The 12,636-nt window shown below is 46.7% G+C and overlaps 1 protein-coding gene across 3 annotated transcripts; it reads left to right on the top strand.

Annotated features, from left to right (window-relative positions):
- The first annotated feature begins 684 nt into the window (after positions 1 to 684).
- Positions 685 to 12,636, top strand: LOC106990160 (putative killer cell immunoglobulin-like receptor like protein KIR3DP1). Of its 3 annotated transcripts, XM_042232497.2 has the most exons (9): positions 685 to 750; positions 892 to 927; positions 2,094 to 2,372; positions 3,258 to 3,557; positions 7,538 to 7,837; positions 10,147 to 10,197; positions 10,930 to 11,097; positions 11,814 to 11,866; positions 11,976 to 12,636. In XM_042232497.2, exons 1-9 carry the CDS (start codon positions 717 to 719, stop codon positions 12,129 to 12,131), a joined length of 1,377 nt encoding a protein of 458 aa, XP_042088431.1. In that variant the 5' UTR covers positions 685 to 716; the 3' UTR covers positions 12,132 to 12,636. The 3 variants fall into 3 exon arrangements, with proteins under 3 accessions (XP_042088431.1, XP_042088432.1, XP_042088430.1); XM_042232498.2 differs by having other exon boundaries at positions 685 to 927; positions 10,930 to 11,052; XM_042232496.2 differs by having other exon boundaries at positions 685 to 927.

Genomic DNA, 12,636 nt, shown 5'->3' with positions numbered 1-12,636 from the left:
GGGGGAGGTTATATTGTAAGTTTGGTACTGACATATACACAAGGCTATATTAAGAATGCATGACCACAAGGACCTAGTGTATAAAACAGAGAATTCTACCTAATATTCTGTAACTATCTAAGTGGGAAAAGAATTTGAAAAGCAGCAGGTGCATGTATATGTGTAACTGAGTAACTTTGCAGTACACCTGAAGCTAACACAGTTAGCTCCTTAATCACATATATTACAGTGAGAATTTTTTCATATTTTCAAAGAGCCATAATACGCATGTCTGGTCCTCTCATAAGAATGCAGAATAAAAGTCTCTATTAATGAGTCTTTAATTGGCAACCTGCACTGAGCCTGACATACAAGGTGGGAACATGTGGTTTCTCTTCTGTGAAGAGTTAAGGTGAATGAGATTTATCATGAGCGTGGGAAAAGCATCCTGCATGGTATACACTGAAGCAGTTAGTACTTCGTAAACGCAGCAAGATCTGTTCAAATCCTCTTAGGTGTACAGTGTTTAGGGAAACAAAAAGTGACGATCAGGTCATGAGGCATGCTCCGTGATGCGGCTCAGGTCAGACTTCCATCCCTGGCTTTGAGAAGGGGCTGGCCATCTTCCCATGTGACATGAACCAGGCTGACTGTACCAACAACACTGACTGCCTTCCGCATCCTGTGACTCTGTCAGCTTTGCTCAGTTTTGCCTCCTGTCTCACAGAAGCAGAGCCATGTGCCCCAGACTCCTCAGCCTCCTGAGTCTTGGTGAGTCCAGAAAGACACCGTTGGAGAGAGTTATGGTGGAAATTAGGATGTCTTCACACCACTGACCGGTTCCCTGCATGAGGGTGCAACGAGTGTGGGGTCCATCGGGACAAGCCATCTCTGACGTGTTTTTCCTTCTAGGATTCTGTGTGAGTCTGAGGACCTGGGCAGCTGTGGGTGAGTCCTCCCCATCCCTTATTTCTCTGTTGAGCAGAGCAGTTGGGGCTGATGCAGATGACACAGGGGGCCGGGGTGAGACCCGTGTCAGTACAGTGAGAGCCGCATGCCCTGTGGATTCCAGGTCCTCCTATTGGCCTTGATACTCATCTTCACTATTCCCAGAGGTTAGCTCAGCTCTAGACTCTGGACCTGAAGGCACAGTGTGAAGTCTGGGAGCTGGGAACTCGGCCCAGTGAGTGACATTTCTATCATGAGAGGGGAGCAAGAGGCTGCAGCCCACAGACCCTCCCCTACAAGCTGGCTCATGGCATCTCCAGCTGGCCCTTAACAACAGGATATGCAGGAAGCCCACTGGACCTGAACCCAGGGAAGGGTCTGCTCCTCAGAAAGGGCCACCTGGACCTTGTCTCACATTTGTTGTAGGTTAGCTAACAAAGGAGCCAGGTTCAAGCTTTATTTCCTTCTTTTCAGTCAAGTGGCTTTTTCACTTGTTATCTCTGTTACTTTTAGTCAATCACTCATGTCCGACTCCTTGCGACCCCACGAACTGTAGCTCACCAGGCTCCTCTGTCCATGGGATTCTCCAGGCAAGAATACTGGAGGGGGTTGCCATTTCCTTCTCCAGGGGATCTTCCCTACCTGGGGACTGAACCCCGCTCTTCTGCATTGCAGGAAGTTTCTTTACCATTGGAGCTACAACAAATCCAACAGGGAAGCCCTCCCACTTCTTTTCTAGGAATCAGTTTTTTTGTGGGCTTTCTTTTGCCTGCATCATACAGCATGCAGGATCTCAGTTCCATGATTAGGGATTCAACCCAGGCCATTGGCAGAGAAAGTGCTGAGTCCTAACCACCACACCACCCAGGAATCCCCAGTGTTTTGTGTTTTGAGAGAGTTTTCAAGATTTTGTCAACCCAAGGAGTTATTCTTCTCCTGATAAGAATCACTACTGAGAATCATATTCTTAGAATCTCCGTGATGTCTGTCCTGGGTTGACTGTGTCTCTGTCTGTCCCCCAGCCCCAGGTGTCCTTGAGTATCAGGGTGATGCACTTTAGGGTTGGTGCCTTGGAAGAATTGAAGGGGAAGCACTCCAACAAGACCAGTGAGGAGAGGGGGCCATTCCCATTTTCCCCTCAAAACCTGTGACTCCTTCTCTCCTAGGTGAAAATGACAAGCCCTCTTTGTCAGCCTATCCAAGCCCCATGGTTCCCTTAGGACAGACTGTGACTCTTCAGTGTCACTTCCGTTCTCCACTTAAGAGATTCAGATTCTTCAAAACAGATGGGGCCACAATGCATGAGCTCCATGGAAATCATTTCAACACCTTCACCCTTGGCCCGGTGACCAGAGAACATGCTGAGTCCTACACATGTTCTGGATTCGCCAGGTCTATTACTGCGTTGCTCAGATGCAGTGACCCCCTGCAGATTGTGGTCACAGGTAGGAGGGGTCCAGCCCAGCCCGGGACAGCCATCTATGCAGGCAATCCCATCCTAGGTCCAAGTTCCTTACGTGGTCCAAGATTTACTCAGGATATCCAGCCAGGAACGAACCAGGAAAGAGAACCCACTCTGAGAGTTTAAACTCAGGATGTTGAATAGATGGGGTGCTCTGGCAAAGGAAGGATGAGCCTCCCTAGGCATTAGTTAGATAGGATGCTGCCGCTGCCTGTCAGCAGGGTGGATGGGGAACGACCATGATCCAGCACCTGCCACCCAGTAGGGAGCTGTAATCCCATATGAAGGAGCTGGGGCCCCAGGGAGAAGTCCCAGGAATGTCTCCAGAGGCATGATGCGGGGGTCATAGCTGGGGAAATATTCCCTTTTTTCTCCACCTCCTTTCCAATCTCCTGCCAGTCATCATCCACATTCTACATGAGTGTGAATGGAGGCAGGGAATGCATCGTCAGAACCTCCCAGCTCCCCACCAACATATTAGGGACAGCATGAAGCTGAGAGCATGGCAACCCACTCCAGTATTCTTGCCTAGAGAATCCTATGGACAGAGGAGCCTGGCAGGCTCTGGTTCATGGGGTTGCAGAGTTGGACAGGCCTGAAGTGTCTGAGTATGCATGCTTGAAGCTGAGAGCAGATCCAACAGCTAAAGAGCTTAGAATAAACACAGAGGAGGCTGGAGGTCTTGAGCAAAGAGAAACAGAAAAGCGTGAGCCAGAGCCCGAGAACAAGGCTAAAGAAAATGCAACAGAACAGACAGGAAGGGTAATTGGCTTTGATGGTTCATGCGGACATTTTCCCCACCTTCAGACATCAGGGGAAACGTCGAGGTGGGGAGACTCACTGAAGCTCACAATCTCTTTGCTCCTAGGTGTCTTCACAAAACCCTCCATCTCAGCCCACCCCAGCCCCCTCATGCGTGCGGGAGAGAATGTGACCCTCCACTGTCAGTCACTGCTGGGGTTTGACAAGTTTACCCTGCACCAAGAAAATAGCTCAGGGAATTTCCAGAGACGTGGAGAGACGTTCACTGGTGGGCAGGCCCCAGCGGACTTCTCCATTGGCCCCATGACTTTGGCGAGTGCAGGCACCTACAGATGCTATGGCTCTTTCAGCCACTCCCCCTATGTGTGGTCAGCTCCCAGCGACCCCGTGGACATCATCATCTCAGGTGAGTGTGGCCAGACCAGTGCCTTCAGCTCTCTGTCACAGAAGGTCTGGTGTCCAGTCCAGCATCAGTACTGGGAGAGAATGACAGGCATGCAGAGACACTCACAGACTCGGGAGAGGGAACAAACCAGAGAGAGAGGAGGTGTGAACGCAGAAGGGAAAAGAGAACAGAGTCCCTGCCGTGTGCTAAGGGGAAGACACAGCTGGTGACAGAGGGAAGGAGCGAGAACGTGAAAGAACGACCAACGGAGAAAAATGTACCAGAGCAGGGACGCGGGCAGTTCCCCACTCAGGCAGCCACTGATGGCTGGTTAAGGGGTTGGTTTCCTGCTTTCATGTCAGAGCTCCCTTCCTCTGTCAGCAGCACACTGTGGTACTGGCCCCCCTGCAGTCCAGCCTCTGGGTGATCGAGCTGGAGGTTGACACCCTGAAGTTGCTCAGCTTTGTGGTTTAACGCATCCTTCTGCACAAAGAGAGGGCAGTGGTCCCTCCAACCATCCCACTAAGGAGTCACGTCCAGCCCCTGGGGTCGGACAGGGCAGCACTGAACACTCCCTCAAGAATGAGGTGGTCAAAGATCCTGTGAGATTCTGGCAATTTCCACTCCATAATGTCTGCTTCTGGGTCAATACCATGTTTTCTGACGGTCCCAACAATAGTTAGTATGTTATGTTTTTCAAGAGCAGCCCAATATGGTTGATTTTTTAAATCTATTTTTTCTTATTGATTTTTGTTGAAGTTTGGTTGATTTAAGATGTTGTTGATTCCTGTTGTACAACAGAATGGTTCAGCTATTCATATACATATATTCTTCTTTTTAATTTGAATTTATTTATTTTGGCTAATTACTTTAGAATGTTGTATTGGGTTTTTTTAAAAAAGGATATTACTAGTTTGCCTTCCCACCTACAGCATAAGAGGGTCCCATTTCTCCACACCCTCTCCAGCATTATTGCCTGTAGACTTTTGGATAGCAGCCATTCTGACTGCATGAAATGGTTCCTCATTGTGGTTTTGATTTGCACTTCTCTGAGAATAAGTGAAGTTGAGCATCTTTCATGTGGTTGCTAGCCATCTGCATGTCTTCTTTGAGAAATGTCTGTTTAGTTCTTTGGCCAATTATTTGATTGAGTCATTTATTTTTCTGGAATTGAGCTGCAGGAGTTGCTTGTACATTTTGGAGATTAATTCTTTGTCAGTTGCTTCATTTGCTATTATTTTCTCCCATTCTGAAGGCTGTCTTTTCACATTGCTTACAGTTTCCCTTGTTGTGCAGAAACTTTTAATTTTAATTAGGTCCCATTTGTTTATTTTTGCTTTTATTTCCAATATTCTGGGAGGTAGGCCATAGAGAATCCTGCTGCAATTTACGTCAGAGAGTGTTTTGCCTATGTTCCCCAATATTCTGGGAGATGCTCATAGAGGATCCTGCTGTGATTTATGTCAGAGAGTGTTTTGCCTATGTTCTCCTCTAAGAGTTTTATAGTTACTGGTCTTACCTTTAGATCTTTAATCCATTTTGAGTTTATTTTTGTGAATGGTGTTAGAAAGTGTTCTACTTTCATTCTTTTACAAGTGGTTGACCAGTTTTCCCAGCACCACTTGTTAAAGACATTGTCTTTTCTCCATTGTATACTCTTGCCTCCTTTGTCAAAGATAAGGTGTGCATAAATGTGTGGATTTATCTCTGGGCTTTTTATTTTGTTCCATTGATCTATATTTCTGTCTTTGTGGCAGTACCATACTGTCTTGAAGACTGTGGCTTTGTAGTAGAGCCTGAAGTCAGGCAGGTTGATTCCTCCAGTTCCATTCTTCTTTCTCAAGATTGCTTTGGCGATTGGAGGTTTTTTGTATTTCCATACAAATTGTGAAACTATTTCTTCTTGCTCTGTGAAAAATACCCTTGATAGCTTGTTAGGAATTGCATTGAATCTATACATTGCTTTGGGTAGTATGCTCATGTTCACTATATTGATTCTTCTGATCCATGAACACGGTATATTTCTCATTCTATTTTTGTCCTCTTTGATTTTTTTCACCAGTCTTTTATAGTTTTCTATACATAGGTCTTTTGTTTCTTTAGGTAGATATATTCCTAAGTATTTTATTCTTTTCGTTGCAATGGTGAATGGAATTGTTTCCTTAACTTCTCTATTTTCTCATTATTAGTGTATAGGAATGCAAGGGATTTCTGTGTGTTGATTTTATATCCTGCAACTTTACTATATTCCTTGATTGGCTCTAGTAATTTTCTGGTGGAGTTTTTAGGGTTTTCTATGTAGAGGATCGTGTCATCTGCAAACAGTGAGAGTTTTCCTTCTTTCCCAATGTGGATTCTTTTATTTCTCTTTCTGTTCTGATTGCTGTGGCCAAAAATCCCAAAACTATGTTGAATAGTAGTGCTAAAATTGGGCACCCTTGTCTTGTTCCTGACTTTAGGGAGAACAGTGCAGAGATTCCTTAAAAAACTGGAAATAGAACTGCCTTATGATCCAGCAATCCCACTTCTGGGCATACACACCGAGGAAACCAAAATTGAAAGAGACACATGTACCCCAATGTTCATTGCAGCACTGTTTATAATAGCCAGGACATGGAAGCAATCTAGATGTCCATTAGCAGATGAATGGATAAGAAAGCTGTGGTACATATACACAATGGAGTATTACTCAGACATTAAAAAGAATACATTTGAGTCAGTTCTAACGAGGTGGATGAAACTGGAACCTATTATACAGAGTGAAGTAAGCCAGAAAGAAAAACACCAATACAGTATACTAATGCATATAAAAGGAATTTAGAAAGATGGTAATGATAACCCTGTATGTGAGACAGCAAAAGAGACCCAGATGTATAGAACAGTCTTTTGAATTCTGTGGGAGAGGGTGAGGGTGGGATGATTTGAGAGAATGGCATTGAAAGATGTATAATATCATATGTGAAACAAATCCCCGGTCCAGGTTCAATGCATGATACAGGATGCTCGGGGCTGGTGCACTGGGATGTCCAGATGGATGGTATTGGGGATGAAGGTGGGAGGGGGGTTCAGGATGAGGAACACGTGTACACCCATGGTGGATTCATGATGATACATGGCAAAACCAATTCAATATTGTAAAGTAATTAGCCTCCAATTAAAATAAATGACTTTATATTAAAAATTTTTTAAAAAATCTCAATTGTGGAGGTAGATTTTAAAAAATGATGTTAAATGACACTCCATTTAAAAATTTATTTTTAATTGGATTTTAAATGACATCCCATATTTAAAGTTATTTTTGAATTTTTCTCTGTGCTGGGTATCCATTACTGTGGGTGTTTCTCTCCTGCCAGCCAGTAGGGAGTTGTAATCCTGTATATAGGAGCTGGGGTCCCAGTTAAGACCCAGTCAGCCCAGGAATGTCTCCAGAGGAATGAAGTTGGGATCACAGATGGGGAAGTGTTCACTTTTTTCTCCATCTGCCTCCCAATCTCCTGCCAATCATCACCCACATTCTAGGAGATGCGTGTGAAGGGAGACAGGGTATGTATTATGCGTGGTATGTATTCTACCAGAGAAGCAGACCCACCCCAGCCCCCCACCACGCATAGTAGGGATGAGATGAAGTTAAGAGCACTGCAACCCACTCCAGGATTCTCAGCTGGAGAATCCCATGGACAAGGAGCATGGCAGGCTACAGTCCATGGGGCCCCACAGAGTGAGACACAACTGAAGGGACTGACTATGCATGCATGAAGCTGAGAGCAGATCCAACAGCTAAAGAGCTTAGAATAAACACAGAGAAGGCTGGAGGTCTTGAGCAAAGAGAAACAGAAAAGAATGAGCCAGAGCCCAAGGACAAGGCCAAAAAAATGCAACAGAACAGACACGAAGGGCAGTTGGCTTTGCTGCTTCATGAGGAGGTTTTTCACACCTTCAGATGTCAGGGGAATTGCTGACATGGGGTGATTCACTGAAGCTCACAAGCTCTTTGCTCCTAGGTGTGTTCCCAAAACCCTCCATCTCAGCCCACCCAGGCCCCCTCGTGCATGCGGGAGAGAATGTGACCCTCCGCTGTCACTCATCGATGCTGCTTGACAAATTTATCCTGCACAAAACAAGCAGCACAGGGCATTTCCAGGGACACGGAGAGACGCTCACTGGTGGGGATGGCCCAGCTGACTTCATCATTGGCCCCATGACTTTGGCGAGTGCGGGCACCTACAGATGCTATGGCTCTCTCAGCCGCTCGCCCTCTGAGTGGTCAGCCCCCAGCGACCCCGTGGACATCATCATCACAGGTGAGTGTGGCCAGACCAGTCCCTTCATCTCTCTGTGTCACAGAAGGTCTGGTGTCCAGTCTGGCATCAATACCGGGAGAGAATGACAGGTGTGCAGAGACACTCACAAATTCGAGAGAGGGAACAAAGCAGAGAGAGGAGGTGTGAAAGCGGAAGGGAGAAGAGAACAGAGTCCCTGCCGTGTGCTAAGGGGAAGACACAGCCAGTGACAGAGGGAAGGAGCGAGAACGTGAAATGATGATCCACAGAGAAAAATGTACCAGAGCAGGGATACGGGAAATTCCCTGCTCAGGAAGCCAGTGATGGTTGCTTAAGTGGTTGGTTTCCCGCTTTCATGTCAGAGCTCCCTTCCTCTTTCAGCAGCACATGTGGTACCAGACGCCCTGCAGTCCAGCCCCTGGTTGATCGAGATGGAGGTTGACACCCTGAATTTGCTCAGGCTCTTGATTTAAAGAGTCCTGCACAAAGAGGGGGGAGTGGTCCCTCCAACCCTCCCACTGGGGAGTCCCTTCCAGCCCCTGTGGGTGGGCATGGCAGCCCTGAACATGCTCTCAAGAATGAGATGGTCAAAGATCAAATGAGATTCCGGCAATTTCTACTCCATAATCTCTTCTCCTGGGTCAATGCCATGTTTTCTGATAGTCCCAGCAGTAGTTAGTAAGTTCCACTTATTTCAAGAGAACCTCACATGTTTAATTTTTTTAATTTATTTTTTATTTATGTTTGTTGAAGTCTAGTTGATTTCAGATGTTTTTAATTCCTGTTGTACACGGAGAGGTTCAGCTATTCATATATATACATATAGTCTGTCTTTTAAAGAGGACATTAAATGACAATCCATTTTAAAAATTATTAATTTGTGTCAAAGGATTTTAAGTGACACTCCATTTTTAAAGTTATTTCTGAAGTTTTCCCTGTGCCGGGTGTCCCTTGCTGTGGGTCTTTCTCTCCTGGCGGTGGGCGGCCTTCTCACTGCAGTGCCTCTCTTGTTGCACACTTCAGGTTTTAGTCCTCTATTTAGGACTAAAGTTACTTTGTGCTCTGAGAACAAGGTCTCTTCCTTTCAGGTTGGTCCAGGAAACCCTCTCTCTCAGCCCAGGGGGGCCCCGTGGTGAGGTCAGGAGAGAACGTGACCTTGGTCTGCAGCTCCGAGAGCGCCTTTGACCAGTTCCATCTGCTCAGCGAGGGTGGGAACCTTGGGCGCTCACAGGCTGGAGGGCGGGGCCCCGGCGGAGCACTCCAGGCAGAGTTCCCTCTGGGTCCTGGGACCCCAGCCCACAGCGGGGTCTACAGGTGCTAAGGCTGCTTTTCTCACTCTCCCTACTTGTGGTCAGACTCCAGCGACCCACTGTTGAGGTCTGTCAAAGGTGAGCAGCCTCTTCCTGGCCCATGCTTTGTTGTTACTTTTCAGTTGCTTTGCTGTTTCCAACTCTTTGCAACCCCAGGGACTGCAGCGCGACAGACTCCTCTGTCCTTTACTATCTCCTTATTGTGGATTCTAGCCTTGTACTGTTGAAGGGGCCTTCATATCTCAGTAAAGCTATGAGCCAGTCGTGCAGGGCCACTCAAGACAGATGGGTCATAGTGAAGAGTCCTGACTAAAGGTAGTCCCCTGGAGGAGGAAATGGCAACCCACTCCAGCACTCTTGCATTGAGAACTGATGAAGAGTCCCGTGCTTTACATTATAGTAGATGAGATTGCACTGGGCAAGGAGTCCATTTGGGTGTTTGCATAACATCTTACTGTATCATGAGCTCTATCTCAAGGGCTCTGTGTTTGTGTCAGCGGAACCATAGCGTTTCTGGAGAAATGGAGGCAATGAGACCAGAACCAGAGAACCAGAGAAGAGAGATGGTAGATGGCATCTCAGCCCTCTTCCACCTCCTGTATGGATGCTCCACAGCAGAGTCCTGTCTATCCAGGCAAATAAAGAATAGGGTCAGGGTAGAGCCAGGAGGAGGAGAGGCTGGGCTGATTTGGGAATATCAGAGATTGCCTTGGGCCCTTGCTCTTAATGTTTTCCCAGAAGCAGCTCTGACATACAGTTGATTCCCAATTAAGGAGCATAGACACTCATTCCCGGAGCAGAGAGGATGTCTCTAGCTTACAGCTGTCTTTCACCACCAGGCATATCCTTTCCGCCTCCTTCCACCATCCCTTCTCCAGGATGGAGGGTCTACTCAGCGCTTTCACGGGGAGGGACCAGAAGCCCTCCCTCCACCCATCAGTGCTCTGAGGGATGACCAAGCCCTCATTCAGTGAGTATGAGGAAGGTTCTTGTTCACCCCTTCTGACTTTTCTCCCTTAGGATCCACTACAAGTACTTGCCCATCAACTACGGATCCACACACCACAGAAGGTAAGCAAGATGGTCTCCTATCTCAGCAAATTTCTGAGAAGACAGAGGGTGCCTGTGTGAGTGTTGGCTCTGCCACCTCCCAGCTTTGTGGCTTTGGACTCCTCAATGTCCCTGTTGTTACAGCATTTGAGACCGTCGACTGCCTAGAACCAGGTTGGGCATTGAGCTTGTCAAGCTCTGTGACTGGGAATTTCTAAATTGAGCAAAGTGGGTCAGAGTGACCTAACACCATGCTTAAGGGAGACGCTCACCCTCCCTCCACCAAGATCTTTGGGGAAGCGTAGCAGGGAAAGAGGAGAATTTTAGGAGCACTTCAATATGTGTTATTCCTCTGTTAGTGTTTTGTGAACTAAGCATTCCACAGGTTAGATATAAGTGTCATATCTTCTTGAGGATTCCATTCCAGGTCTATGTAGATGGAGGGGGAAATGTACTGTGCATTAAAGGGTCACATTCAACCAGAAACACCATGCCTGTCATATGGGGCAGCAGAGAAAAACTGCATCAGTGCCCGGGGACCTTGGTTCAGACGTCTGCTAGTTTTGCACAGCCTCTTTACTTTATCCACTGTTAGCATCTTTCCTGGATGCTTTGGTACCTCCTGGGTTGTGGAGACCATAACTGATCAGGTTGATAGATACTGACATTTTGATACAAGAATACAATAAATCTAGTGTGTAGGGGCACAGCATGTGCAACGAATACCCAGACCTTCCATTTGCTTGTTGGCAGAAACATGGCTTCCTCAGGATCACTCCAGCACGTGGTACATTGTCCTTGGGCTCTCCATAGCCTTCACTTCTACCAGCATCTTCCTCGCTGCTCTTGTCTGTCACTGGTGTTCTACCCCAAATCGTAAGTCTGAAGAGGCGAGCTCAGCATCATCTGACCCAGGGAGAGGTGGGTTCATAGCAAAGAATGGCATTTTCACTTCCTGTGGGTTAAAAACTGATTTCCATTGTTGTAATCGCTGCTGGAACATCTTCCAGAGATCCAATGAACCCTATTCTTTTTATGAAAATATGTATTGATTTATTCTTGGTGGCATCAAGTCTTGGCTGCAGCATGGGAAATCCTCATTGTGGAGCTGGGCTGCAGTTCAAGGCTTCAGAGCTCATGGGCTCAACAGTTGCAGCATTAAGGATAGTTTCTTCAAGGCATGTGGGATCTCAGTTCTCCCACCAGGGATCGAACCCACGCTCCCCTGAACTGGAAGGTTGACTCTTAATCCCTGGGCCACCAGGGACATTCCAAGCCCTATTCTTCCCTTCAACTGCAGCCATCCATTTTTCTGTCCTACATGATCCTGGGACGCTGCTAATTTGTAGAAGAGTGTGGTCCACAACAGAAGACGTAGGATGGGTCCATGGGTTTGCACAGGTTTCTGAGTCAGTCCAAAAATTCTTAAAGGAATGTTTTGGAATTTTTAATGAAATTCCATTAAAAATTCCATATACATATGGAATGTTTTGTTTGGTTTCATTTAGTGGAGTAGACAGGCTCAGCAACCTGGGGACATCCCTGCCTTTTTCTGCCTTTGATGTAACTATCAAAGTTACGGAGGTCTGGAATAACTGCATCCACCCTGAAGAGCCTTGACTCTCTTCCATTCACAGATGCTGCCATCATGGAAGGAGAGCCCATGGAAGACAGAACAGTGAACGGCGAGGTGAGTCCTCCAGCCCAAACCTTTGCCATAGTCTGAGCCCCTCCAATGCCCAGTGGCCCAGCCTTCGAAGATCACGTCTCAGTCCATCATCTCACCTCTCTCCTCTCAGGACTCTGCAGCAGAAGACGTGGTATACGCCCACTTGGACCTCAGGACACTCTCCAAGAGCCGGTCCACTCCCGCGCCCCTGAGGCCCATGCACCTCTCTGCCGAGCCCATTATCTATGAGGAATTCAACATAAAGCAACACCATGCTGAGCCCTGACCTGTCCCCATCCTCTGAGCACATAGAGTGTTACAAATTGAGGACCTAGATCTCTTGTTAAAGGGGTTCTCATGGACACTCCTTCTCCTCCAAAGCAGCCCAGCAGCTCTGAGGTGAGGAGTGGAGTCGAAGAATTATAGTATCGTCTTCAAAAATCCCACCCCCTCTTAATAATCTCCTGGCTATTCCAACTCTATTGTTACTATGTCACTGCTTGGGGAGATGCTATAATCAATCGCTCATACTAGGTAGCTTATCATGATCTCCCTACTTTTGCCAGTTGATTTTTCAAATTTTTCAGTTTAAAATAAAAGAAAGCCATTAAAAAAAAAAACTTCTGTTCAGTAGTAGTTTACAAGGATGAACTTGTTTACAAGACAGAAACCGACTTGTAGACTTACAGAAGAAACTTAGAGTAACAGAGGGGAAGGATGGGGGGAGAGATAGATTGGAAGTTTAAGACTGACATGTGCACACTGCTATATTTAAAACAAAATGCTTTCCA

Source organism: Ovis aries, chromosome 14 (assembly GCF_016772045.2).
Source record: "Ovis aries strain OAR_USU_Benz2616 breed Rambouillet chromosome 14, ARS-UI_Ramb_v3.0, whole genome shotgun sequence".
Classification (NCBI taxonomy): Eukaryota; Metazoa; Chordata; class Mammalia; order Artiodactyla; family Bovidae; genus Ovis; species Ovis aries.
The sequence above is the reverse complement of the archived record's forward strand: the minus strand, read 5'-3'. Positions and strand labels throughout refer to the sequence as shown.